This window comes from Delphinapterus leucas, chromosome 12 (genome assembly GCF_059928025.1).
Source record: "Delphinapterus leucas isolate spDelLeu-1000000601 "Yukka" chromosome 12, BTC_Dleu_Yukka2, whole genome shotgun sequence".
Classification (NCBI taxonomy): Eukaryota; Metazoa; Chordata; class Mammalia; order Artiodactyla; family Monodontidae; genus Delphinapterus; species Delphinapterus leucas.
In genome coordinates, this window is record NC_143140.1 from 61,960,511 (window position 1) to 61,988,504 (window position 27,994).

At 36.5% G+C, this 27,994-nt stretch overlaps 2 protein-coding genes across 15 annotated transcripts in view; one reads left to right on the forward strand and one right to left on the reverse strand.

The window, feature by feature from the left end:
* Positions 1-375: 375 nt before the first annotated feature.
* On the forward strand, positions 376-27,989 carry RNF146 (ring finger protein 146). Of its 5 annotated transcripts, none has more exons than XM_089921982.1 (4): positions 376-489; positions 8,759-8,866; positions 13,448-13,693; positions 19,627-27,989. In XM_089921982.1, the coding sequence occupies exon 4, from the start codon at positions 19,628-19,630 to the stop codon at positions 20,705-20,707; it is 1,080 nt and encodes a 359-aa protein (XP_089778108.1). In that variant the 5' UTR covers positions 376-489; positions 8,759-8,866; positions 13,448-13,693; position 19,627; the 3' UTR covers positions 20,708-27,989. The 5 variants fall into 5 exon arrangements, with proteins under 5 accessions (XP_089778108.1, XP_022411768.1, XP_022411751.1 ...); XM_022556060.3 differs by lacking the exon at positions 13,448-13,693 and adding an exon at positions 16,404-16,479; XM_022556043.3 differs by lacking the exon at positions 13,448-13,693 and having other exon boundaries at positions 377-489.
* The window catches only part of ECHDC1 (ethylmalonyl-CoA decarboxylase 1), a 47,714-nt gene continuing 39,345 nt past the window's right edge, over positions 19,626-27,994 (reverse strand). For 9 of the 10 annotated variants that reach the window (XM_022556073.3, XM_022556120.2, XM_022556079.3 and 6 more), the window contains one exon: positions 19,626-23,791. In XM_022556073.3, coding sequence (XP_022411781.1) covers positions 23,383-23,791 — 409 coding nt within the window. In that variant the 3' untranslated portion in view covers positions 19,626-23,382. The remainder of the gene's footprint in view (positions 23,792-27,994) is intronic. The other variant, XM_089921985.1, reaches the window with a different exon arrangement.

A 27,994-nucleotide genomic window follows, 5' to 3' on the forward strand; every position in this document is an offset into this window, starting at 1 on the left:
TTTTTTGAAAGAGAACCAGTAGTTTTGCCAAGGACTCTTCACCCCCAAATCCAGCTAGGCGCCCAAAAGGGCTTCTCCTGGATCTCGAAGCTGGGTTTCTGAGCAGCACCACCTGCTGGTTCTACACGTGTCTTACTTCCTCGGCCCCAAATCTCTCTCTGGTGGACTTGCATTCTTTCAGAATTCTTCGGCACCTAATTACAAGTAAAGCAAAATATAAAGCAGTTAGAAGCGGCGAAACTGCAGCTCCCCAAAGATAGGAGAAGGTAGGCAACCTGCGGCGTGCGTCAGGAACGGGGCGTGGGGAACTAGGGCGGAGCTGGGCTTGAGCGAGCTCACGGGTGCGCGGCGCTGCTTCCGCATCGCGCGGCCCCGCCCCCCGCGACGCTACCGGCGGTCACGTGACGGCCGCGCGCGCGTCCCCGGCCGCTGCGGGCCCCGAGGCCGAAGAGAAAAGACTGCGAGGCGACCGCGGCTGTGGCCACAGAGGTGCGAGTAAGGGCGAAGCCCACTTGAGGGGCAGGGTGAAAGTTAGCCGCTCCGGGATCCTAACTTGGGGAGAGAAGTGATGGCCCGCGGTGTCACCTCCAACGGCGACACACTCTGGGTCGGCCCTGCGCTCCGGGCCTGAGAGGGGCGGCGGCGGAGGGGTCAGGGGCCGGTACGTAGGTGGACGCCCTTGGGCCGGGGGGACCGCGGCTGTTGCGCCGAGCCGGGGTGGGACAGCTCAGCCCTTTCCGTCGCTCCCAGCTTGGCTGCTGTCACAGGCAAGAAGACGGTGACGGGCTCTGCGTTGCCTGGGGCCGCCGCAGCCCCTGCCCTGGGCGACAGCCCGGAGCTGGTCACGGTCCGGGTGCGAGAGGCGGAGCAGCGGCCATTACTGCGCAGCCTCTTCCGCCGGGGTCCTCGTCGCTGCCTTTGGTGGCAGCCAGGTTCCTCTCCTTTCCCCTCATCGGTGGTGTCAGGCCTCTACACGGGGACTTTGGGCCTCAAGATTTAGGGCCGGCAATGGTTTAAGGGGTATCCTACTCCCAATTTCCCGTGCGGAGGCTTCTACCCGGGCCTTGGGTCAGGGCGTAGAGTTACTGCATTTTGTCTTTTTCCGGAGTGTCTTTGGCTTCTTTCTCTTCCCTCTTTCCCTCCTCCTCCGGTTCAGTTTCTGGGTATTGCCTAATATGATGAGCAGTCCCTCGCCTTGCTCACGTTAAGCCCAGCGCTGTTATTAAAGCATCAGAATCGTTAAGAGATCTCTCAATACCCGTTGAGCCTCCAAAAACCTCGGTGCATCTTAACAGCGGAGGCTGTTGCTTTGTTCTTCTGGTTGCTGGGTGCGGAATTCTCTCCCTACCCCCCATCCCGACTGAAAGAGTACGGGTCTTAAATTGTTGCCGCTGTTTTATTTTCCGTGGGCATCTAGAGAAAGGCTGAAAAATTGTTTTGAGTTTACGCACACTTCTGGCAACTAGATCTTTTCCGCTTGATATCGCTTTTAATATGTTTTTCTTTTCCCTAAGTGCCATTTTAGTGAGCACTTATTTCTCAAGTTTCTAAAGTACGTACATTTTGTTTGTTAAGTAATATTTTGTTTATTAAGTAATATTAAAACTGTGGAATTGAGAGAAGAAAGCCAAGAAATGATAGAAAAACGCGTTGTCTTTGGATGATTGACATTTCAGGTACCCCTCCAATGTGTGTACTTTTAAAATAGAATTTGAAAGTATGACATTGGCGTTAAAAGCAGTATATACTTACGGAAACTGGAAGACTTAAAACTGTTTTTGTTTTTTTAATAAGTGAATCTATATTTAGACCTTTAAAAGACGTGGCACAACTAACAGGATTTATGATGTTGGCTTTGCTGTTTTTGTGACCAGCAAATACTGTTCGTGTTGAATGTCTGGGAGTGCTCTAAAAATCATGAAAATACGTCAAGTAATCCAATTTTAAAGAGCAAACCGGAAAAGTGAAAAACCACTTTAGAAATAGATTTTGGATGTGTTTGTTTTAGCTTGTACATCTTAAATTGGAGCATTTTGTTAAGCCGAAATCTTTGATTTAGAACTTATGTTTCAAGTGGGCCAGTGTAAATTGTGGGCAAAATGAAAATAATGGTAAACATTTGTAGGATTTTGTTATTTACTCGGTTGTTAAAAACTTGGTAGAATTATAATCATCAGGAAAACTGTTTTTCCAAATAGCTGATCATTAGACAAGAGGAAGAAAAAAAGAATTTTTTAAGATTTTTTTTTTTTTTTTTTGGTAGGAGACATGTGTCAACTGGTAAAGTATTTTGTTTTTGAGTTGTCGCAAGGATAGGGCAGATTTTTTTTTTTTGAAAGGATCTAAAAATGATTTCTTGACTTAGTAGAAGAAAAATATAGTATTAAATTTTTTCTTTTCACAATATTGATCTGCATAGAGAATATTATCTCATGTATTAGCAATTTACTAGCATAAAACACCTGACACACTGTCAGTTGGGTATGTGAATGCTTTTTTTCCCCCCAGTGTTAGTAACAAGGTGAACCTTTTCCATCCTCTTGCCTGGTTTTTGATTGTGCCCAAGGAACGTGATTTTGTGCGACCAGCTGGATTAGAAACTGTCTTTGTGGGTATGGAATCCATCTTATTTACATTCTGCTACAACCACCTGTGCTATTTATGGACTGTTGAGTGTTCATGGCTTATTACCCTTTGAGTTAGTTAAAACAAAACCCGTTGTTAAATCGTATTAATTAAAGTATTTAGAATTATGGAAGTGTAGAGTAGGGTGAAATAACAAAGACATGGGAGTTGTGACTTGACCAAGGTCACACAGATAATTAGCAGCAGAGCTTTTCTTATTTACAAAATGGTTGCAGGCTATGCAACTCCTGGTTTATGTGATTAAAAGACAGTACTTGTTCACATTCACATTTAATGTTTTGTTAAAATGCAAAGCCCACCTTTTTGGGTGGAAAATATAAAGATTTAATTCTTGGGTATGAAGATTGTGAAGGCCGGAAGTTGTCATACAGTAATGTTTTTTATGGGAAGTGTTAAACGCAGTGGTGGAAATAATTCTTTAACATAGAGTACTGTAAAATATTGGACCCCATTTAGTTGAAATGAGTTTTGACTGAAGACTTTTGTCTCCCAGTATGACGTGTGCTTTCAGTAAGCTGAGTTTTCACAGGAGATGAGAAGGAAAGCTAAAAATGGAAACATTAGGGCATTTAGTTACATCTCTCAATTTGGGACTCTTTCTTAAGAAATATTAAGATGTATCTGCTGAATTACACCCGATCTCTCTCTCTCTGTTCCTTCTTTTACTGGTCCTTGCTTTTTGTTCTTTTTTGACTTTGTATACCAAAAGTTGTAAGATTTGTAGTATTTTTCTTTTCTGGCACTGATATCTTTTATATAGAACATTTCCTGTTTTGTGTATTTTGAATAAAGAGTAAGAACTATTTTATTAAACATTAGCTGTTAGTATAATTGGAAAAATACAGGAAATCTTCAGATCTTTGTAATTTGATATTTTAACTGTTACATGCTTATCTTTTTCTTTGACGAGTTCTTTAAAAAAAGATAATCATTTATTTGAATCTGTAATCTAAAAAAACCTTTTTTTTTTTTGACTCCATGACTGACTTGAAAAGTAGACTTGTAATTAAGCCTGTTTTCAGAGAAAATAACAGTAGGTGCAAATAATAGGAGCATGAATTTGTTGAGTGGTCACAAATTATAAGTAATACAATATTCATTTTCAGTTATACTTAATTGGTTGAATGGGTAGATGATTTAAATTAACTGATACTCTCTAATCTCTTTTATATATTTTTAAATTCAGTCTGCCACTTTTTTTCTTTAGAATTGTTAAGGGGCAGAAATATCTCATTTAGTTTCATATGTTTTCTCTTTCTGTGTTACCTTCCTAATGGTTCATTTCTGTATAAGTTTGCACCTTAAGAAGGAACCTTAACCCATTAGCTAATTGGTATTTGCATGTCAAAATATTGTGGCAAATTTTACTGTAATAATTCATAAATTGTGTTGACTTTGGTGATAATTTACAAATCATTCGTTGCAGAAGGAATTATGTATGTTTGCCAAATTAATTCTGGCCTGTAGTTAGAATTATACTATTCTTTTATCTTTAGTTGAAAGTAAAAGCCTCCCCCTCCTTCCATTAAAGAAAAAATATTTGGTTTCAAATGTAGAAGTTTTCTGAGGGCTACTTTACATGACTATTCTGAATATTACTGATACATGCCATACCCTGTGTTGTGCCCAATTGGCATTGTAATTCTCAGAGGCTGGAGTTGATGGATCTATTTGGTAGAATTGAGACTAGCTAAACCAGTCAGTTTTGATCACAGCAAAATATGCAATTTTCTTTTTCATCTGTGCCAGCAAAGGTGTGAGTAAAGTAACATGGAGTTCATTTTCTTTATTCAACAATTCTTGTAGTAAATTGCCAGTTTTGTGTTGGAAAAAACCTGTTGGTATGCAAGACATTCTAAACCTGCATTGCCAGTAGCCACTAGCCACATGGAGCTATTGAGCAAACTATGTGGCTAGTCTGAATTGAGTTGTGCTATAAGTAAAATACACACTAGATTTCAAAGAGTGTACACACACACGAGTGTAAAATATCACATTAATAATTAATTTATATTAAATACCAGTGGAAATGGTAATGTTTAGAATATATTGGGTTAAATAAAATATATTCTTTAAATTAAATCTACCTGTTTTCTTATTATTGTTGTTAATGTGGCTAATAGAAAATGTGAAATTACATATGTGGCTTGCATCATCTTTCTATTAGACAATGCTATTCTAGACCTTTTCTTTGAGATACAGCACATTGAGGAAAATATTTTTTTAAAGATATACTTGAGCTTGAATCTCATCTCCCAGTATTGATAGTTTCGTGATTTGGGGTTAAATTCTTGTGGGCTTGGGTTTCCTCATTTATAAAATTTCTCACAGAGTCATTTTGAGGATTCAATGATATAATGGGTCTACTAGTGCTTCCTGAACTTTAATATGCATATGAAATACCTGAGATCTGATTCTCTTGGTAGGGAGTGGGGCTTCAGATATTTTGTTTGTAAGGAACTCCCAGGTAATGCTGATGTTGCTAGTTGAGGACCACAGTTGTCATAGCTAGGATCTAGATGACTACATAGGTTTTAGTTCATTTTCCTCCCCTCAACCATTATCCATTTAGAGTCAGCTTTGAAATTTAGCCGTGGGATACAGGAATTGGAAAAGTCCCTGTAGCTTGCAAGATTTACTAAAATTGGTTTTATTCCTAGATTTTTATCTGCATTCTGTAGAATTCATTGCCAGCAAATAAAGCTGGATAAATGATGTACTTGTCAAAAGATGTAAAGATGGCATGAATTTTATATTTGTAAATGTAGTAACTCCCTCTGTTAGATTTTAAGTTGTTTAAAGAAAGGATTAGAGCTTAGATATCTTTATGTCTTTTGTGGTTGGGTGCCTATTCACAATTAGAATGCAAATGTTGTGTTATGTTAGTAAATAAATTTAGTTTTTCATTCATCCAAGAAATACCCGTTCAAGTTGTCAACAACTGATTGGCAGTTTACTGGCCGCTTAGAGATATAAATTGTCCTTGTCTTCAGGGGGCTCATGGTTTACTAGAAGAGTCAGAAGCGAACAGATGATTGCAGTGCGCATGATAAATTCAGTAATAGAAGAATTACAAAATAGAGGGGAGGGAACAGTTTTTTGGAGGTAGTCAGAGAAAGGTAGTAGCATTCTTTTTAGCCTTAAAAGAGGGAGACTATACCAGGCAGGAGGAAATACAGAACTACAAAGGGAAGTTTGGAGAAGTGAGTAATTAGGTGTAAGTAGAGTATTAATTTGTGTGAGAGAGATAAGACTAGAGAGTTATTTAGGTTTCAGGTCTTTAAGACTTTTGAATATTGTTCTAAGGAGCTTTACCTTTGTTGTATAGGCTGGAGAGCCCATATAGGGCTTCGCGTATGGAAGGCTTCATTTTTCTTTTTAAGTCTATCACACTCAGAGACTTGGTGAATAAATTTAAGGGGTGATACTGAAGCAAGATAATCAGGCTGAACAGTAGTCCAGGAGAGAGAGGACAAAATTCTAAACTAGGGGACTAGCAATGGCAAGAGAATGGAGGATAGATTCCAAAGGTGTTAGGGATGAAAGTTGACAGAATTTGGTGTGATGTGTTAGGAGGGGAATGAGAAAAAGAATTTTGTTTTTCTCTGTCAGCACTCATTGGTTAAGGCATGGAAGCTGAGATGTCACATTGTTAGATATATGCAGAGATGGGGGTGTGTAGAGTATGTGTAGATGAGAGACAGAGATATGAGAGAACCAAGCATTCTCTTAAGAAGTTAAAATGGTTGGGCTCCAGATTGGGCAGGAAAGGAAATGAGATCAGGTATTGGAGAAAGGAAAGGAGGTGGTCAAGAGACTGGAGGGCCCCTTGAAATTAAAGAGTGGGTGTGGGAATGAATAAGTGAGCTGAAAGGACCGGAGCTTGTGATCTGAGAGTGAGATTAAGATTTTATAGAGGCAGTAGTTTTAGGACGCATCTAGTTCCAAATGTGACCATCATATTTTTTTGGGGGGAGGGGGGTGATGAAGTTAATTGAATTTAGGATTTTAGGAATTGAAAAACAAGGACAGTGTTTCTCAAATTGTATTCGATGGACTACCTGCATCAGCATCACTTGAGGTGAGATTCCTGGGCTGAAACCCATCTCTACTGGCCTACAGTATCTCGGGTTAGAGCCTGAGAATGTGTATTTCTAACAAGCCACCTCTGTGGGGCAAGTTCAGGAACCTCTGAGTTAGGTGTTGAGTGGTTTATTCTCAAGGATATTTAAATAGGTTCATAGTGAGATGTCAGGAGATAAGATGAATAGGATGACCAGTAGTGAGTAGATTAAGTCAGTACCTTAAGGGTTAAGAGAGAATAGCTATAGGGGATTATAGCCAATGGTTGGAGACTTCAAAGAATAAGTGGGGTTTTTTTGTTTGTTTTTAAGAGTAATGATGTTAGAATAGTAGAGTGTTTCCTGCTGTCCTGTGTGTGAAACTGGACAGGAGGGAAGTGAATGATGGAGTATTCTTTGGTGCCATTGAAGTTGTAGGCTCTTGGAGGGTAAAGTGAATGCGCTGTGGTGGGAAGTCAGGACAGTGGAGTCCTTATCATGTAAAGACTAAGTTCTAAAGTCAGAGTAAAACAAAAAGTCAAGTTGTTTAGAAACCCTTTCTAGTCAGTTACTTCTGAAAGTTCTCCAGTTTTGAAACAGATTGCATACTGTTTGGTCTGTTAAACATTTGGTGAGATAGGCTGGCTTGTATTTAAAGGCCATATATCGTCTTAAATACTAAAATTACAAATTTTTTAGGGAGATGGATTCCCACACTGAGCAGCACATGGAACTGAAAGAGTATTTGTCTCTCCTGTCTTGTGGTTACTGTGAAGCCCGTCATCTCTTTAGTCATCATGTATGCTTGATTCTAATTTCTGTGTGGTGAAATGAGCCTCCCACAGTGGGCATGATGAAGTGGAAGGAGGAAATACTAAATGAGAAGAAAGAGGATTAATGGCTGAGATGATGCTTTAGTTGGTGACTCTGGACTTCCTGGACAACAGGCATCTTGAGAGAAGGTTGGCTTAAACTTGGACATACATATAAATACCAGGAGGTCCTAGTTAATGTGATGATGACCTTGCCTTCCCATACATTACCTTCTTGTAGGAAGGCAGTGGCTATGGAATACATTCCATGTGGGCTACTTTGTCCATAAAGAACTTGTTTCACTTAAATTTTTTTTCTTGTGGTAAAATATATCAGTTGGCCATAGATGGGTTTATTTCTGGACTCTCTCTTCTGTTGGTATCTTTGTCTGTCCTTATGCCAGTACCACCCTGTCTTGATTACTATAACTTTGTAGTAAGTTTTGAAATCGAGAAGCTTGAACTCACCAACTTTGTTCTTTTTCAAGATTATTTTTGGCTATTTGGGGCCCCTCACAATTCCATATGAATTTGAGGATTTGTTTCTTCATTTCTGAAAAAAAGGCTCTTGGAATTTTGATAAGAATTACGTTTAATCTGTAGATCACTTTGGATAGTTCTGTCGTCTTCATAGTCTTCCAATCCATGAACACCAGTTGTCTTTCCATTATTTAACTCTTCTTTAATTTCTTTCAGCAGTGCTTTGTAGTTTTCAATGTACAAGTCTTTCACCTCCTTGGTTAAGTTGATTTCTAGGTATTTCATTCTTTTAGATGCTATTATAAATGGAACTGCTTTCTTGATTTCCTGTTTGAATTGCTGACTGCTAGATACAGAACTGACTTTTTTGTGCATTGAACTTATAATAAACTGCAGTTTTGCTGAATTTGTTTATTAGCTTTAGTAGCTTTCTTGGGGATTCTCCAGAATTTTCTATATAGAAAATAGAGAAAATTTTACTGTCTCTGCAAATAGTTAATGGTTTTACTTCTTCCTTACCAATTTATATGCTTTTCATATCTTTTTCTGGTCTGATTGCTCTGGCTAGAACTTCCAGTAAAGTGTTGAATAGCAGTGGAGAAAGCAGGCATCCTTGTCTTGAAATTTTTCCACTTTTGAGATAAAATTTGCCAGTGAATTTTGTTAAATGAAGAATCATACATAATTGACTGAAATTAATTTTTAATGTTGTTGATCTTAGTCTGTAGAGAAGTTGATGTTGAAATTTTTCTTTTGCAGCACAGGATGATCCAGCAATGGAGGAGAAAATACTGCAAACTGGCTGATTTCTCGTGAAGAAGATGTTTTATTTTTGTGACAGACATTTGTGGAATCTGTAGTAGAAATGTAAGTATGGCATCATGTTTGTTCCAAAGCTGCAGTAAATTAAGTGGACTGGTATAAAATGTAATAAATCAAGTATCTGTCATAGTTAGTTTTAATTATACAAAATGAGCATTTTATATAGACTTTGAGTTGACAATTTTATTCACATTAAATTATTATTAATGTAGATTTCCAAAAAAAAATCTCTTCGTAGGGAAAAATCTCTATTAAAAAGTGGAACTGAAGACAGAGAAATTTGCTCATAGAAGGCTAAAAAAAAAAACTGGAAAGATCTCCAGGTCTTCTAGGTTCTACTTTTTCTTTACATAGTAATTTACTTAAATAACCAAGCTAAGGAGATAATATCAGCCTTTATAAATAAGAAAGACTTATGGGTTATAAAATACTAGTTATTAAAAACATGTTTCAGTAAAATAAATAGGTTTTTTTAATTAATTGGTTCTTTTAACAAGTTAGTACATGCATTTTAATTCCTATTGGAGTCACTGTAGTCCCCAGTTTTACCAGTTCTGTTTTCCTATCAGTTTCTCTTTGTGAAGTATGCTTTAAAATGTTGCTACTACCTTGATCTTGCCCATATTGAACTTCATTCTGTTATTGATGAAACTTTTTCACACAATGAACATCATATTTCCGTCTTCCAAGTTGATATGAAAAATATCCAACTTGAGTCATTCATGAAAAATGCAGTGAACACTTTACTTTTACAGTTTTGGTGATAACAGTGTTTAATATACTTGACCAGAGAGTGACCCTTGTAAATACTATTTCATATGTTCTCCCAGTTTGACATATAACTATTGTTATCTACTTTTCCAATATGGTGCTTTAATTATATATTCCCATTAAAAGTATGACCATATCATTCTTAGTCAATGTTGAGAATTTGATAAAAGACAGTTGAAGCCAGTAAGCATTTTTCTTTAAAATTGGGACAAATATATTTTTTATTTAACCCTGTTCATGTATTGTCTATCTATATACATATGTATATTTTTTAATCCTGTAGGTCAGATAGTCTGACCATCAGACTATCATGGCCATCAAGGAACTAGACTGTGGTGTAGTCAGTAAGACACATATGTAATTAATAATTATATAGTGGAAGAAATACTGTATTGAGGCAACAATACAATGCTTTCAGAACTGAGAGGATTTATTCCATCTGAAGGGTTCAGAGTGAACAGGGGACTTTTGGTTTGGTCTTAAAGAATGAATAGAATTTTAACAATCTGAGAAAACTAGGAATTATATTTTAAGCCAAGGGAATGGGGAAGGGCACAGCTGCCTAAATATCAAGGTATCTTAGGGGAGTCGGGGAGCAGTCCTATGTGTGAAGGTGGAGTGGGAAATAGAGACTTCACAGGGAATGAGTGTTTATTTAGTGTCTACTTATTGCCAGGTGCTTACTGGGTATTTTACTTGGATTACTGAATTCAGTCACAAGATGGTAGTAGCCTTATCTACTGATGAAGAAACAGAGATGAAGTCATTTTCCCTGTGTCAGTGTTTACCAAATATCTCTGAGAATAATCTACTAGGGCACTTGTTGAAAACTGAGTTTTAGACTCTAACCCAGATGTGTCCAGATTTCCAGGAGAGAGCACACCAGCTAATTCTTATCTTTAGAGAAGTTTGGGAAACACTGTTGTAGGTCAACAGTAAGAATAAATGGTAGATTTTAACTAAGTCTGTTATACTCTGAAGGCTATGTCAGTGTAATTGAAAGCCAGTGTTTAGGAATTTCTGTGGGATTATGTAGGCAATAGAAAACTATTGAAGATTGAGTGGAGGGGAGACTAATTAGACATAATTGAACTGAGGAAAGATGAAGAAGAAATGACTGAGGTCAGGAAGGCCACTTGGGAGGTCAGTATTTTGTACAAGAGTGCGTCCAAGAGGCCAGAATTAAGGTCACAGCTTTAAAGGGAACACATTCTAAAGAAGTTTCTGTTGCAGAAAAGCAAAGTGGCCAAGGAATAGGGGAGCACTGAGGATGACTCCCAAGTTTTATCCAAGATAGAGACCAAAGGAAGAGGGTGTAGGTTTAGGGGAGCAGATAATTTTGGTTTTATTAATGTTTGATTTCAGGTGACTGGAGAATACTGAGGTAGACTTTTTGAATACAGAATTGGAAATACAGATTTTAGGTACCCAGAACAGTTCTGGATATTAGATTTGGGGACTCATGGGGGTTTATATATATATACTATATATCTACTGAGTATTCCAAACTAATACATATATATAAGTTTGGAATATTCAGTAGATTGTCTAGGCATAGAATGTAGTATGAAAATTTGGTCACCCACAGAGCCCCTGTGAGGAATACTGGTATTTAAGGGAAGCTAAAGAAGGTAGAAAAAAAATGATAACGGAGAATTAGGAGAGAGTACCATCATGGGAATTAATAATATAAATTTTTAGAAAAAGAGTCGATGGTTAATAATATCATTTAGTTCAATGGGATCGAATAGATCAGACTGGAAGAGGTCATTAGACTTAGCATGTTAGTTGATTTTGAAATTTAGGGATGGAGAATATTAATTGAAATCTGGGAGGAATTGGGATGGTTTAGCTTTGAAAACTAGCAGTACCCCATCCTGAGCCAAGAGGAATGATGATAAGGTAGAGTGAAGATAAAAATAAAATTTGAGGAGTCATTCATACCTAATTTCTTAATAAGGGAGTCCAGAATATCTCTTTACTAAGAGGTTGGAGAAGTTTTGTAATAGTCTTTGTGGGAATAGGGAAAGAAAGATGTCTTAGCTGAGTAAAAAGTAATTGATAGCAGGCTTGATGGATTCTGGGAATCAAAATAACTAATCAGTGTATGGCGCTCACAATTTTTGCACCATATATTTCACTACAAATATGGAAATTTTCATAAGTTGAAGAGTAACTTTTATAAGTTCTCTCCTTGCTTGACCCTTCTTTTTTGCAAATGTCTCCCCTTGTGGCTTTCGAGGCGGCAGTCTTACTTTATTCCCCATTCCTCTCTGACCATTCCTCCCATCCTTTGCCTCACTTATAAATGTTGGAGTAATCCAAGATTCTATCGCTGGCCCTTTTGTGTGCTCTAACAAGTTTAATTTGGGCATTCGTACATTTTCATGTCCCAAGAACCGTGTATGTGTTGGTGACTCATGAGACTTCTTTCTGCTTAGATTTCTTCAGAGCACCTATCTAGTAAACTCAACTGTCATCTACCTGTCTTCATCTGAAGACTTTATAAATATCTCAAAGTCATTATGTCAGAACTCGCCTCAAGTTCCAAATCTTGATGAATGATGCCATCATCCATCAGTAACTAAATGCTTTCATTTCTGTTTCCTTAGTATTTCTTATATTCTATTGTTGGAACCTTACATCTGTCGTCCCCCCCCAATTATCTTATACCTGGATTACTCTAAACTTTAGTTTCCTTTTAGCCCCATGACACCAAGTCTTCCTCCAAACTCCTGTCCAAATGGTCTTGATAAACTACTAAACTGTCACTTCCTAACATAAAACTTTTCAATGAATTCCCGTTGCCTCCTTAAGGGTTCATATATGGACCAGCTTCATAGAGATCCTTGAACTCCTTGATGTTATATGTAAGATTTCCCTAATAAGACTGTGACCTAAAAATGTTTAAGAACCATTTGTATTTAAAATAAGTGTTTAAACTTACTAAGATAGCGTAATGTACAAGGTCTTTGCAATACTTCGTGCATAGTACATTTCATCCATTCAAAATGTATCTATCCCCTCCCTGCTAGTTACTGGGGAGTACAAAGGAAGAAATGGTATCTGTTACACTTATCAGAAACCATTAGGTAATGTAGTGTTCTTCAACTTAACTTTGATGGCAGTTTTATTATCCATTTCTCTGCTACCGCCATGGGCATGGTAGATGCTGAGACACTTTCTCTGTTCAAAACTGAAAAGGAGTAAGGAGAAATACGTGACAGCTCTTGCAGCAGGTGATAAAAATGTCATTCCTTTATCAGTCTGTGAAATTTCTTAGTAACTTCCTGAAGTCTTTCCTAAAATTATTGATGGTGGTTCTTATATTTGGATAGTCATGATTATTTTAGAGGCATTCTGTAACAGTTAAGGGTAAAGACTATGAAGTCAGATCACCTGGATTATGAAACCTAGATTTGAGCCTGGCTCCATCACTTAATGAACTGTGGCTTTGGGTATTTCTTTACCTGAACTTTCTGTACCTCAGTTTCCTCATCTGTAAAATAAGGAAAATAGTGGACCCATTTCGTAGGGTGATAGGAGGATTAGATATAAAGTGCTTCGCAAAGTATCTGCCACATATTATGCAATCAGTAAATGTTAGTTGTTATATTTTAATGTAATGAGCTATGCATCAACAGACATCCAACAGAAATTAAACACCCACCAATTACAACACACTGTACAATAGGAAAAGTTAAGAATTTTGTCTTAAGGGCTTAGGAATGGTCATTGTTAAAATTTTAATGTTATATTTTTAACTTGTATTAAACCTCAAACTCTTTATATTCCAGCAGAACTAAAGATTTGAGGATTTTTTTTTTTTTTTTTTTTTTTTTTTGCGGTACACAGGCCTCTCGCTGTTGTGGCCTCTCCCGTTGCGGAGCACAGGTTCCGAATGCGCAGGCTCAGCGGCCATGGCTCACGGGCCCAGCCGCTCCGCGGCATGTGGGATCTCCTGGACCAGGGCACGAACCCGTGTCCCCTGCATCGACAGGCGGACTCTCAACCACTGCGCCACCAGGGAAGCCCTTGAGGAATTTTTTTTCTTTTAAAAAATAGTCAAAGTTTTGGGAAGGAAGATGACATTCTTTTTTGGTAGGTCTGTGCAAAAGATGTTGCAGTACCTTATTCTTTATTCCCGTTTTTATGTTTTTAATTGGATTCTGAGCCCAGAATTAAAAACCTGACTTTTAATATTTGTAGTTTTTAATTGCTGGCAGAAATTTCTTCAATACTATGTAAGCTAAAGGTCTTTTTCATTTATAGTAATTTTACCTTTCTTTTGACTAATGAAATATTTTTAAGAAGATTAAACAAAATCTGAATACTTGGAGATTTCCACTGAATCTGCCCATATCCCTCTATATTTGGTCTTGTTGAAGAGAGAAGCCTTACTAGCATTAATAGATGTTTATTTGTCTTCCGGAAATATTTTACATAGTTTAGAAGAAGAATGGGATTTATGCTTAAAAGTCATATCACATTAAGAGTTCAGTTAGTAAGAAAGTCTTGGAAAATGAGTGAAAGAAACATTTACCATGTTCTTCTGCAGAGTTGGACTAACGTCATTCCAAATTTCTACATATTATTCTTAATTTAGTAACCAGGAAATAAATTCCCTTTTTCAAAATGATCTCTGAAGTTTCCTGAGACATTTACTAGTTAGGGAATACTACTCTTTGATTAGCATTCTCTTTATCAAATCCTTGCTCTACAAAAAGGAAAGGAAAAAAAGCATTTCTTACACACCAGTATGATCCTCTGAACATATTCAGTCTCCAACCTATTTGAAGATCATTGAAACTATGCAAAGAAAAAAAATCTGTTTTGTAGAGTAGATTAAAATGGTCATGAAAATTACCTTGAAGTGTGTCTATAGATAGGCAGGCTAGTGGGTTGCTTTGTCTTTATCTTGTTAAATATCTTAATGGTATCTTGTCCACTGTATGTGCCTCATCCAGAGCTATGTAAAAAGTATTTATAAGTTCTCTCCGTTTCTTAGTTGGTGATAGACTAGGAGTGTACTTGGTGGGCTAAACAGAATTAGAATTTGATGTTTGCTATGGCAAATTGATAGTTGAAAGTGCTTTAGGTGAATGAAACTTTAACTATCTTGTGTCTCTCTGTTTTCTGATGAAGTTTATCCAATTTTACTTCATTCTAATGAGGGAACCAAAATACCTGCCCCAAAAGAATTGTTTTGCCTTTCTAAATAAGCATGTTGCTTTCACAGTTCATGTCTTCCCCTGGGATGGCTGTAATTGCTTTTTTTAGTTTGTTAATTATATGTTTATTTGTGCATGCAAGAGTGAGAGTCATATAAAATATTGATCATGTTAAACAAGATGGAGAGTAATGTTTTTAGGTTGAAAACTTTCTTTTTGTAGATAACTGCATCTAATGGAAGATCGACTTTTGGGTTAATTTTACTTAAGTACAACAGGGTTTGGGATTATGTATCTTTTTAAAGTATGGCATTCATCCAGGTTGCACTGTTGGATATTTTATTTACATTTTACTAGACATTTTCTTTTTAAAATTTTAAATTTATTGGCCTGTCCTTTGCCCAGAGGGTACCTAGATAGTTTAGGATATGGACTTATTGTATATGAGATGTTGCTATCGTTTTTTCAAAGCACTGATGAGCATTAGCCCACTTCAACATTTTGTCTTCCGAATAGAATCAAACATCTGTCTTACTCAGTTAAATTATTACTTGTGGATGAAGGGCGTCCTTATTTTCTTTTTCTTACTTGGGCTTCAAATAAATATGGAGATTTAAAAAAAGATTTTCAAGAATTTCATTGACAGCTGATTTCTTTAACTTAAATTGAAAGGGATGAAAGAATATATGTACTAATTGTTCACCCTTTCTACAGCTGATTTTAGTTCTTTTTGTTATGAAAATGTTTAAAGTTATCCTGAGATTTAAATGTAGCGATAGGACCTGATGAATTAAAACTAGGTAGCCAGTGCCTTACAACTGTTTTCAGTTCTTTTCCTGAGCACGGCCTATATATAGCTTTTGCCAACAAACAGAAAAGTGAGAGGCTAAATTCAGTTAGCAAGTATTTATTATGTACTGTGTGATGAGCATGTATTAGATATCTTAGAAAAGGGAATTTTGAGTCAAAACATGAATTTTTCCTGTTTTACTGATGAGAAAACTGAAGTCCCAGAAGCATGGTGTGTGAGATATTTTTTCTTTTAAATCTCTTAAAGGTACATTGGGCACTGAGTATAGTATTTGGCCAAATTGAAAGTAGTGTACATAAACTGTTACCACAGTGTAAGACTACCTGGGGCAGACAAAAGTATTCTGAATCTTTTGCTAAATGACAAATGAAATATGTGGTATTCTGTCTCTTGCCATTTTGGAAAGTACTTAGATTTTGTATTCAAGAAATACATATGAGTTTTTGAGAGCCTAACAAAATAGTCTGTGTACAGCCAGTCATTTTAGGGGAAATAGGTGGGGGATATTAATTGACCGGTTGAGAAGCATGTGCTTTCACTTATAACTCAGATTGTTAAATTACAAAATCTTTGAAGGCATAGTGTATCTCAGAATACTCTGAAGCTCCTGTAGTGCCTAATAACACATATTAAGAGGTCATATTTGGTTGACTTAGAATTTACCATAGGTTAGGAAAAAGTTGTATTTTACTAGGTTCTGTAACTTAGAATTTCTGGTAAAGGAGTTGATTGGAAGTGAAATTAAAGGTTGAAAAAAAAAGATTGGAAATTAAGCATTTCATGGAGATCAGTTCTTTCCCTTGAGACTGTGTGTTGCTTCCTTTTCTAGATAAGTGCAGTCTTTTCAAAAACTTACTATCATTTTGAACCTTGCCTGTTGAGGAACCAAGGACACAGAAAAAGCAGTAAGAGAATGTATTTTTGTTTGATTAGATGTACTGTGATGAAAGCCTAAGAGATAAGTGTAAACATTTTTACTGACTATACCTTTTGTAACCATTGAACCCATTTTTGAGAACTTGATCTTGGGAAAAAAGCAAATATCCTTATGGTGATTAAATTCTAAATATTCCATATTTAAAATGGTAGAACCAACTAGTAGAGAGAGATTGCCACTCACTTTAAGCAGCAGTTAATTAAGGGTTGCTAGTCTCTGTGAGGTCTTCACCTCCATTTCTCAGTCTTTCACTTATCACTCGTATACACCCTCTTATCATTTTCTCCCCCTTTAAAATATCTGTGGTTTCCTATTACTATGGGATTAAACCAAATCAGATGTTTCTTTAGCAGGGCACAATAAGGTTTTCAGGTTGGGCATCTGGTTCCCTTTTCAGCTTAATTTCCTGCTGCTCCATTGCTTATGACTCAGTGCTTTGCACATGTCTCTGCCTTGAATCTCCTCCACTCCCCAGCCTCCTGCACCTCAAATTTTCTAACCTATGTCTATCCTCTCATCTCTCTTATCATTGTTACTTTTAATAAGTATCCTAACACATTTCAGTTATTGCAGGAATCAGGTCACATTGTGAATATCTGCTTGTTTGCATGTACGTTTCCTTATTTAACAGAGTAGGTATGTGTCTTATTCATCTTTAGATCCATCAATACTCAGAATTGTATACGGACCATAGTAGTAGTTTAATAAATGTTTATCTGAATCAGTAAGGTGGAAGTTCCAAATTTTATACCAGTGTTTAAGCTTTATACATCCAGTTTGACAAATCTTTTTTATTTTTTAATTTTTTAAAATTTTTATTGGAGTATAGTTGATTTACAGAGTTGTGTTAGTTTCAGGTGCATAACAAAGTGAATCAGTTATACATACACATATATCCACTGTTTTTTTTTAAGATTTTTTTCTCATATAGGCCCTTACAGAGCATTGAGTGGAGTTCCCTGTGCTATACAGCAGATTCCTATTAGTTACCTATTTTATATATAGTAGTGTGTATATGTCAGTCCCAATCTCCCAATTTATCCCTCAAGCTTATGGTACCTTATCCCCTGGTAACCATAAGTTTGTTTTCTACATCTGTGACTCTACTTCTGTTTTGTAAATAAGTTCATTTGTACCCCTTTTTTTTTTTGGATTCCACCTATAAGTGATATCATATGATATTTGTCTTTCTCTGTCTGACTTCACTCAGTATGACAACTCTAGGTCCATCCATTTTACCACACATGGCATTATTTTGTTCTTTTTTATGGCTAATATTCCATTGTATATATGTACCATATCTTTTTTATACATTCCTCTGTTGATGGACACTTAGGTTGCTTCCATGTCCTGGCTGTTGTAAATAGTGCTGCAGTGAACATCAGGGTGCATGTATCTTTTTGAATTACGGTTTTCTCAGGGTATATGCCCAGTAGTGGGATTGCTGGGTTGTGTGGTAGTTCTATTTTTAGTTTTTTAAGGAGCCTCCATACTGTTTTCCATAGTGGCTGCACCAGTTTACATTCCCACCAACAGTGTAGGAGGGTTCCCTTTTCTCCACATCCTTTCCAGCATTTACTGTTTGTAGATAGTTTGACAAATCTTTGGTTTTTTTTCCTCTCTCCTTCCTCTTCAGGGCAACTTCGGTATTCATGTCATTTTCTCCCATGGTCTTATATGATTGTAACATTTGTTGAGCTTTTTTTTTTTTTTGGTGGGGTGGTTTCCCACCTAAGTTTCATGAATTCATGGAGGCTTTCTCAAGAGAGATATAAGATGGGTAGTAGTTTGTCCATGGAGGGGCATGAGAGGCAAGAAGTGAAGAAATATTCCGTACAGAGAAAACCTATTATTGGAGGGAGTATCCACTGTGGCTGGAAGCCTGATCAAGGGGAAGTTTGATGTGAGATGAGGCTGGCGTGGGAGCTGGCATCCAGACCATGCAGGGCATATAGATCCTGGTCTTTAACCTAAAATCAACCTTTTAAAAAGGGGTAAGGCTGGACCCATTAAAAGGCATATGCAGTAATTTAATAAATAGTGTTTGCTTGGTGACTAGGGAAGGGTAGAGGTGGATAGTAGATAGATTTAGGGGATATTTAGGAGATAAAATATAAAACTTGCTGATGTTTTGGTTGGGGAGGGGTTAGGAGAAGGACAGCTTCAAGGATGGATTTCTGGCTTGAAAAGCAGATGAATAGAGGTGTCTCCAGAGTGGCATTTAGGGAGTGAGTAAATAAGGAGGAAGCAGATCATAAATTCAGTTTTTGTGCCTTCAAGACATCCAAGAAGAGATCTAAAATAGGCAATTAAAAGTATAGGTATAGGGCTGAAAGGAGAGACCTGGGCTGGTGATTGTCAACTTATGAGTCGGTAACAGTTGAAGCCATGAATATAGATGAGATTATCTTGAAAGAGTATAGCAAGAAGAGCATATATATGGTTTAGAAAGAGGCAGCAACAACAGAAAAGGCCATAAGAAGAGAGTGTTTCACAGAGGGGGAATGAAATGACTGGTTTAACCAGTGTTTTTAGATTATACAGCAGAGAAAGGGAATTTCTAGAATTTAAACTCTGGTATTGATTTCATATGGTCTCCTTGTCAAGTACCAAAAGTACATTAATACATGGCAATATTTGCAAAACTGCACCTAGTAGTATCCTAAAAGGCTACAAAATTTGTTACTTTCTGCAATTGTAACCTGAATTACTTTTAGCAATTTTCTGTTTCTCTACTTTCCAGAATGATTGTAAAAGTCTAGATGGGTTGTATTGATACATTTTAAAATCTTTGCATTTAGTTCTATCTTGTAAGTTCTGTGAATAAATAGAAATGGTGTATTTATTTGAAATCTATACTTTGGTTGTATGTTTTTATTCTTGGCTTAACATTTGTGTGCCTCATTGCCACCCACAAGTAAAAATCAATACAAATCAAAAAGATTTTTCTGTACAAGTTAGAGTTTTTTTCTCTACTTTCATTTTTGTATCCCCATTGTCTAGGATGTGGTTTGCATGTAACAGGTACTTAATGTTTTCTGAATTGTTGAATTAAGATATTGGAAGAGTTAAAACAAGATTTTAATACTATATGTATTTTCTCTCATTTTCTCAGGATGGCTGGCTGTGGTGAAATTGATCACTCAATAAATATGCTTCCTACGAACAGGAAAGCAAATGAGTCCTGTTCTAATACTGCACCTTCTCTAACTGTCCCTGAATGTGCCATTTGTCTGCAGACATGTGTTCACCCAGTCAGTCTGCCTTGCAAGCATGTTTTCTGCTATCTATGTGTGAAGGGAGCGTCATGGCTTGGAAAGCGATGTGCCCTCTGTCGACAAGAAATTCCCGAGGATTTCCTTGATAAGCCAACCTTATTGTCACCAGAAGAACTCAAGGCAGCAAGTAGAGGAAATGGTGAATATGCATGGTATTATGAAGGAAGAAATGGGTGGTGGCAGTATGATGAGCGCACTAGTAGAGAGCTGGAAGATGCTTTTTCCAAAGGTAAAAAGAGCACCGAAATGTTAATTGCTGGGTTTCTGTATGTTGCCGATCTTGAAAATATGGTTCAATATAGGAGAAATGAACATGGACGTCGCAGGAAGATTAAGCGGGATATAATAGATATACCAAAGAAGGGAGTAGCCGGACTTAGGCTGGACTGTGATGCTAATACCGTAAACCTAGCAAGAGAGAGCTCTGCTGATGGAGCGGACAGTGTATCAGCACAGAGTGGAGCTTCTGTTCAGCCTCTAGTGTCTTCTTCTGTAAGGCCCCTGACGTCAGTAGATGGTCAGTTAACAAGCCCTGCAACACCATCCCCTGATGCAAGCACTTCTCTGGAAGACTCTTTTGCACATTTACAACTTGGTGGAGACAGCATAGCTGAAAGGAGTCATAGGGGGGAAGGAGAAGAAGATCATGAGTCACCATCTTCAGGCAGGGTACCAGCACCAGACACTTCCATTGAAGAAACCGAATCAGATGCCAGTAGTGATAGTGAGGATGGATCTGCGCTTCTTGCGCAACACTCCTTGACCCAACAGAGACTTTTGGTTCCTAATCCCAACCAGACAGTATCTGATCGATCTGATCTATCAGGAACTGATCGATCTGTGGCAGGGGGTGGAACAGTGGGTGTCAGTGTCAGATCCAGAAGGCCTGATGGACAGTGCACAGTAACTGAAGTTTAAGTAAAAAAGTTTTCAGATCCGTGCTCAAAGTAAAAATGGTTATCTGTAAATTTCTGCCCACATAACATTATACTCATCCCTAGTAGTGCATTTTGGGAGTTGGGGTGGGAAGGGGTATGGTAAGGATAGACCTGTAATTAAAATGTCTAACATGTCTCTGTTGAGAAATTTATTTAATATAAGGAACTTGGGTGTTAATAGTTGAGAGCTGTTTAGTAGTAACCCAGTTTTCTTGAGGTCTGTTTATAGTTTTTTTAAATATCTTCAGTTCTTTTGGCCAGCGTGTATTATTTGTGCATTAACGATCCTCATCTGACTCTTGCATTGTCATATTTTTCTGCATGGAATGACATAAAACCATTACTAAAATTTGGCACCTATGAGATGTCTGGGATCAGTATGAACAAGCAGCTTAATTAATGTGAGCATAGATGTGAATTTGGGGTTTTAAAATAGATGAATAACAACTATTTAATAGTAAAGTTACTGAAATGGAAATGTAAAGAAAACAGCTTATAACTTATGTTTCAGAATCTTGTCTGTAACACACTTCATGGCGTTCCCATAGGCTTTGCTGTCTAGTCCTTGTAGTTTGAGGTGTCTTGATCCACATTTTTCTTTTTGATTACAGACTTTATAATTTAATAAATACTAGAGTTTATCAAAAATAATCTGTCTCTTGTTTGAGTCTGGAAGGGGATGGAAACATTTTGACATCTGTGGCCAAAAGGTCACTAAAAAAGGGGGTGATTTGAATTGGTGGTGTATTCAGCTTACATAGTCACCTGCTCAGAAAAGTTTGATTTCTTCATAGAGAATATTTAAACAGAGTCTACAGGGAATGTTCGTGGAATAAATATGTATGGAAATAAACCTAAAGCCTGTGAGACTTAAAGGCCTTAAATAACTGATAGCAGAGACCGCGTATATATATTAGATTTTCTTTGCCAGTATTCATTAATGGCTAACCCTAATCTGAATTAAATGGTAGGCTTATTTTTAAACAGCATTAGTAGACACAAAGTGATTCAACACAAAATGTTGTACAATCTATATAGCAAGGTAGGAAGCATTGGGTTAACGTGGTAATCCAGAATTTGATTCTGAAGAAAAGTAACATGAGTTTCTCTTCTGTATTTTCCTAAGTAAAACAGTAGGATCACAAAGCATACGCAAGTTGTCTTTAATATGATTTTTCAAAGGTGAATTGAATGTTACAATAGCAAATATAAATTGTCACTATTTTTATTTTTTTACATATTTATTGGAGTATAATTGCTTTCAATGTTGTTAGTTTCTGCTGTACAACAAAGTGAATCAGCTATATGTATACATATATCCCCATATCCTCTCCCTCTTAAGCCTCCCTCCCACCCTCCCTATCCCACCCCTCTAGGTGGTCACAAAGCATGGAGCTGATCTCCCTGTGCTATGCAGCAGCTTCCCACTAGCTATTTTACATTTGGTAGTGTATATATGTCAGTGCTACTCTCTTTGTCCCAGCTTCCCCTTCCCCCACTGCATCCTCAAGTCCATTCTCTACATCTGTGTCTTTATACCTGCCCTGTCCCTAGGTTCGTGAGAACCTTTTTTTTTTTTTTTTTTTAGATTCCATGTATATGTGTTAGCATACATATACAAATGTGTTAGTATTTGTTTTTCTCTTTCTGACTTACTTCACTCTGTATGACAGACTCTAGGTCCATCCTTTTACCTCTTGTTGTGATAGGTTAGAATTAGGACTCAATTCTTTGACTTATGTTTTTTAAAGTCTGTATTACTGAGATCATAAAAGTTTGAGTTGCACATTGTTATTAACTTTACTTTTAAAAGATAGCTAGTTATAAAAGAAGAAACGCTAGCTACTTTTCAGAAAAAAATAGAAATCTGATGTAAAATGCAAATGTATGTTACAGGATGCTTCCTCAGTCTCTGCAGTCTTTGGCAGTTTTGATCAAAGTTCAATTTGATTACTACATAAACTACAGTACTTCTTAACTACTGGTTTGGAAATTCTGGAACACACAAATGAACTGGCCAATTTTGTAGTTAGTAGACTTTCTTTGTTGTGGCTATCATTGTTTCGTAGATAATTTAAAATAGAAATCTAATAATTATTTAAAAGATCAAATAAATAAGGTCCAGATTTGTAGAGGGCTGAGGTGAGGAGCATCTTTATTTAAAAGAAGGGCTGTTACCCATGACTTCTTCAATGCAGCTGCTTGGAGCAGAAGAGGACTAACCATACCTTTGCGTATTTTCCTGTCCCTGACCCCTCTCCACTTTTGCTAAGTTTCATTAAGCTATTTTTGTAAATAATTTCCAGGTAAGGCAAGACAAAGACTTTATGAAAAATAACACAAGAGATTTTGTGTAGTTTTTTCTTTTAAAAACTGGTCTTTGGTTATAGCCTAAGAACTAATATGGGAATTTGGGAATTGCTAATCATTTTTAAGCTGAAAGTGTTGCATATTTTAGTCAGATGTTCGAAATTACTTGGTAAGTACCCACATAGACTGAAAACTAGGCCAATGAGTTCAGGTATTCAAACAGTTGTTTAAAACTGAAATACTAATAGTAGCCTTCAAAGTAGTTCTGACATTCATATTTAATATCATTTAACTTTTATACATATTAATCATTGGAGTTTTACCTGTAGTACATATTTTTTTAAACTATTTATTAAACTTTCCTTTCCTAGCAATAGCCTCTAAATTTGCAGGTCCACCCCAAACTGTTCCTAAAAGATCTCTTTCAGTCTGTAATGCCTCCTCTAAACAAAGCTCTTTGCTTGAAGAAACAGATTTTTTCAAAGCTCTAATTACTTCTGGTGGCCCTTTGATAAACTGCTGTAGCCACTCTTGTGCCTCTCTGAGACATTCGGTTTCATCTGAAGACTGCAAGACCTCCTCAACCATTCCTATTTGTAAAGCCTTTTTTGAATCCAGCTTAAGGGCCCCACTTAACACTTTGAGGGCTTGTCTACTGCCAATTATTTCAACTAGCCGGGTAGCACCTCCCCAGCTTGGTATTACACCCATCTCCTTGTGGACAAATCTGATCTCACTCTCGGTAGTCATTAATCTGCAGAAGAAAAAAGAAAAAACTTAATTGAAACTATATATGCTTGAGTCACAAAGTACTACCTATTCGTAATCTAATCTGAAATCTCCATAGATCTTTACAGGTAGATGTGTTGTATTAAAAACAATGTTCAAAAAATCTGGCTAAGTATAGAATTCAATTTATTGCACAGTATTTAGCACTTCCCTTTGAAAACATGGTCAACATTCTTGTGCTCGCTTATCTTTTACTTTGCATATAAGAATCTATATGTTTACTTCTAAAAGCCCAAAGTGTATCTTTCTCAAGTGAGTGGTGGCCTACTGAGAAAACCTGGATTAAAGTGAAAATATGGGAGTAAGGAATGTTAGGTGCATACCATGAAAAAAAATGCATAGTAAGTTAAACTCAGTAGTCCTCAGGGGGAAAAAAAATGTTTGGTTTTTTTTTTAACTCGATTGATCCACTCTTCCAACAAATATTTCCTAAGCACTACCAACGCTAGATGCGGGACTACAGGAATGACCAAAATAAAATCCCTATGCTGAGTTTACATTCCTGTTAGGAAAGACACTGGACAATATAATGTCAGTGGTGATAAATGCTATGAAGAAAATGAGGCAAGGAACTAGAGAATGAGGCAATGTGTGTTGGGTGTGTGCTATTTTAGATGGAGTCCTCTGAATATTTGAGCAGCTACCCAAGTGAGTGAGCGATGCAAAATTCTGGGAGGGAATTCCAGGAAGAGGGAATTGCAAGTGCAAAGGCCTTGAAGTAGAACTGCTTAGTATCTCTGGGGAACAGGCTAATGTAGCTTGAATAGAGCCAACAGAGAGTAATGGGGGATGAAATCAGACAGGTAAGCTTATAGGCACTCAGAAGGTCAGGTTTTATTTTTTAAGTGTGAAGCTCTTTAGGAGGAGGCTGACCAAAGGAGTAGTATCTGATTTGTTTTGTAAGAGTAGCCTATTTAGCATTTAATAGCACACCAACTATTTAAGGAACTTTATGTTAACTAATCCTCAGAACCACCATATGAGGTACAGTAATATGCTCATTTTACAGAGGGAAACAGAGGCAACAGCGATTAAATGAATAGCACACCCAAGGCCATGCAGCTATAGCAGGACCAGAATTTTAAATCCAAGTAAGTTAGCTTCATTATGTGTGCTCTTAACCTCACAGTACATAAAATAGTTAACTAGATGAGTGGAAGCAGGGATACCATTAAAGTTGATAGTGGCTTGGGTTGGACTTGAGTGATTTCCTATAGCAGGGATTCATTTCCCCCAAATCTTGGGACTTTTATGAATAGGGGGATTAATAATCAAGTGGAACAATAAAAAGGAATAAACACAAAGAGATTAGTGGGCACAGCAGTCACATTTGCCAGTTAAATATGTGTATAGTATTAATAGGCTGCAGAAAGCTATACTGTTTAGAGAATGCAGCGTATGAGTTTTATTTGGACTGCATTCTTCAATGCATTCACTATGTTAAAATCTCTAATTTGGACCAAAAGTCATGTCTGAATTTTAATTTTTTAAGAAAAATTATTGCTTTCAAACTACTCATTACAAAAACGAAGACTTTAAGATAGTTCTGGTTTTCCAAAGAGTTCAATGCTTAGCTGCAGGTGGTTTGGTTCTTTTAGTACCAAGAACAATAGACTTTCAGTCTCTGACCCTTTAATCAAGAGAAATATTCCAGTAGAGAATTCTCACAAAAGCCTATTTACTAACCCACTGGGAAAGAACTTTCTCTTCACAGCTGTGAATTCCTGTAAGAGAAAATCTGCCTCTATTATGGACAACTGCTATTAGAAGCAAATAGCCATGAAAATAGTAGTTTTCAATAAATTATTTTTAAATGGGAGGGAAAAAAGAACAAGTGTCTTAATCTGAATCTAGCCCCAAGTTGTGAGAGGAGTACTGTCTTATAATAAACAGAAATCAAGGTCAAAAATTAAGAAAGTAGAATAGACATTACAATAATGTCTAATAGACTTGGAAATAGGAATATTGTTAATATTGAAAATCCTATAAAGCTTTTCACAGAATAAATGTGTCACAGTTCCTCATTATATACTGGAATTGACACTGATGGCTCAGATCTATGCCTACAGTACAGAAAAGGATTATGTCAGGGAAAAATTCATTTAAAATCAGCTGAACACAAAAGTTGGTTAAAGTTCTAGATGTTGGGATAATGTAGATGAACTTATGACAACAAAAGTTATTATATATGTAAGCATTTTTATATTTGGAATTATTTGCTTCTAAAGAAGAATGTTTATTAGCATCTTTATACCATGTGTGGTTTTTCCCTTATTTTATAAGGTGAGGTATGATTTTTTGAATCATATTTTATAACTCTAACAAATCCTGAGGTGATCTTTATAAAAATACCTATTGTGATCAAACTCTGACATCCATTCTTTACATGTCATGCCTAGGGTGTACTTGTGTACTGATGTACATATTATCAATACATTAGAAAATATGACCAAAAAATGTATTAGTGACAAAAGAACACAAAGTAGTTCAGTCTAACAATGAAAGAAATATGGAACATTCAGATGATAACCTTCCACAATACTCTTTGTTAACCTAAAAGTTAAATATAAAATCTTCAATGGTGATAACCAGAATTTATGAAGAAAACGTCATATCAGCCAGATGCATCCAAAAACAGAAACTGCTTCCTGATAGGCCTTACAGGATTATACACTAATTACTGCTAGAGTTTAGATGCAGTTACCTGTATGTAATGTAATTTATTGCAAGGGATAATCTATTAATCTATGTAGAAAACTGGAAGACCTGAATCTTAAGATTCTGAAGCCTTATAGCCGACTCATTTATAAAACCATATTAAACTCTCTTATTTTGAAAAGTAAAAGAATTATAAGTATCATCTGTTTATTAGTGTCATTATTATTAGCAAAGTTGAAAATTTCCTGCGACACCTTGGGAGAGGGGAGATGAGGAAATTTAATCAAATATGGATATACCTGGTGTTACAGTATGGATGCATCAGTGTTATAGGAAAAACTACCCATAACTTGAGGAAGAGTATCACCTTTGACAGGTGTTGCAAAGCCAATGTTGATATCTGAAAGGACTGTTCATTGTGCTACTACTTTCTGATGAGTTAGCTATAAGTTGCAGGACTTTGGACAAATGTATTCAAGAAAAACAATTTTAAAACAATTACTAAATTTTACTAAAACAGGAGGATTTTTAGTAAAAGTTATAAAAAAGTTTTTAAAAACTGTTTATTATTAAAGAAAGGTACTTTTACTGATCTCTGTGGCAAAGAGTTAGAAACACATAAATAACTGCATTGGGATAGAGTAGGAGCTTTGATGTGAAGTGCATAAATGTAAACCAGACTGACTGCCTGGCTTGGCCACTAGACCGGCTGCATTTTACACCTCGTAAAATACAGCAAAGAAAAAAGACACATGGTATAAAGAGGATGAGGAAGAGTAGATTGCTTAACATCCCTGGGCCTCAGTATGCTTGTTTATAAAATAGATATAACAATAGTACTTATGCCATAGAATTACCATGAGTATTAAATGGTTAATATATGAAAGTTACTTCGAACATATATACACCACAATTCTTTTAAACAGAATCTTAGAGGAATTGTGTTTATATATATTTTTAAAAAATCAGTGTGAAATTTTCTGTCTGAGCCACATCTATAGAACACAGTATTATTTATACTTTTATTTGGAATATAAAAATTGTATTTTGTAGCCTCACAATGTACATATTAAACTATGTGTACTAGCTTTTATTATTATCAAGTTGGTTACATTAATAGATAAGTCACTACAAATACAGCAGTGTTTCTGCTAGAAAGACATTATAAAGTTGTTTCCTGGACTAAACTCACTCAGTCCCTAAAGTAAGAGCTATACTCGCACTGAAGCCCAGCAAATAATGATATACTACCTTTCCTCAATATCTGTTAATGGAGAATACAAAATATATACAATTTTTCATTTCCAAATAAAGGTAGAAATAATACTGTGTTCTGTTATAGATATGGCTGAAGCAGAAGATTCCAAGGTGATTTAAAAAAAGAAAAATAGACATATATCTCTCGAAGACTAACAAGGAATATCGTGCAATATAAGTAAAAGCTGAAATATTTAAAAATTTTAAAGAAGGCACTCCTGTTACAAAATTAAATCACATGATATAAATTTGA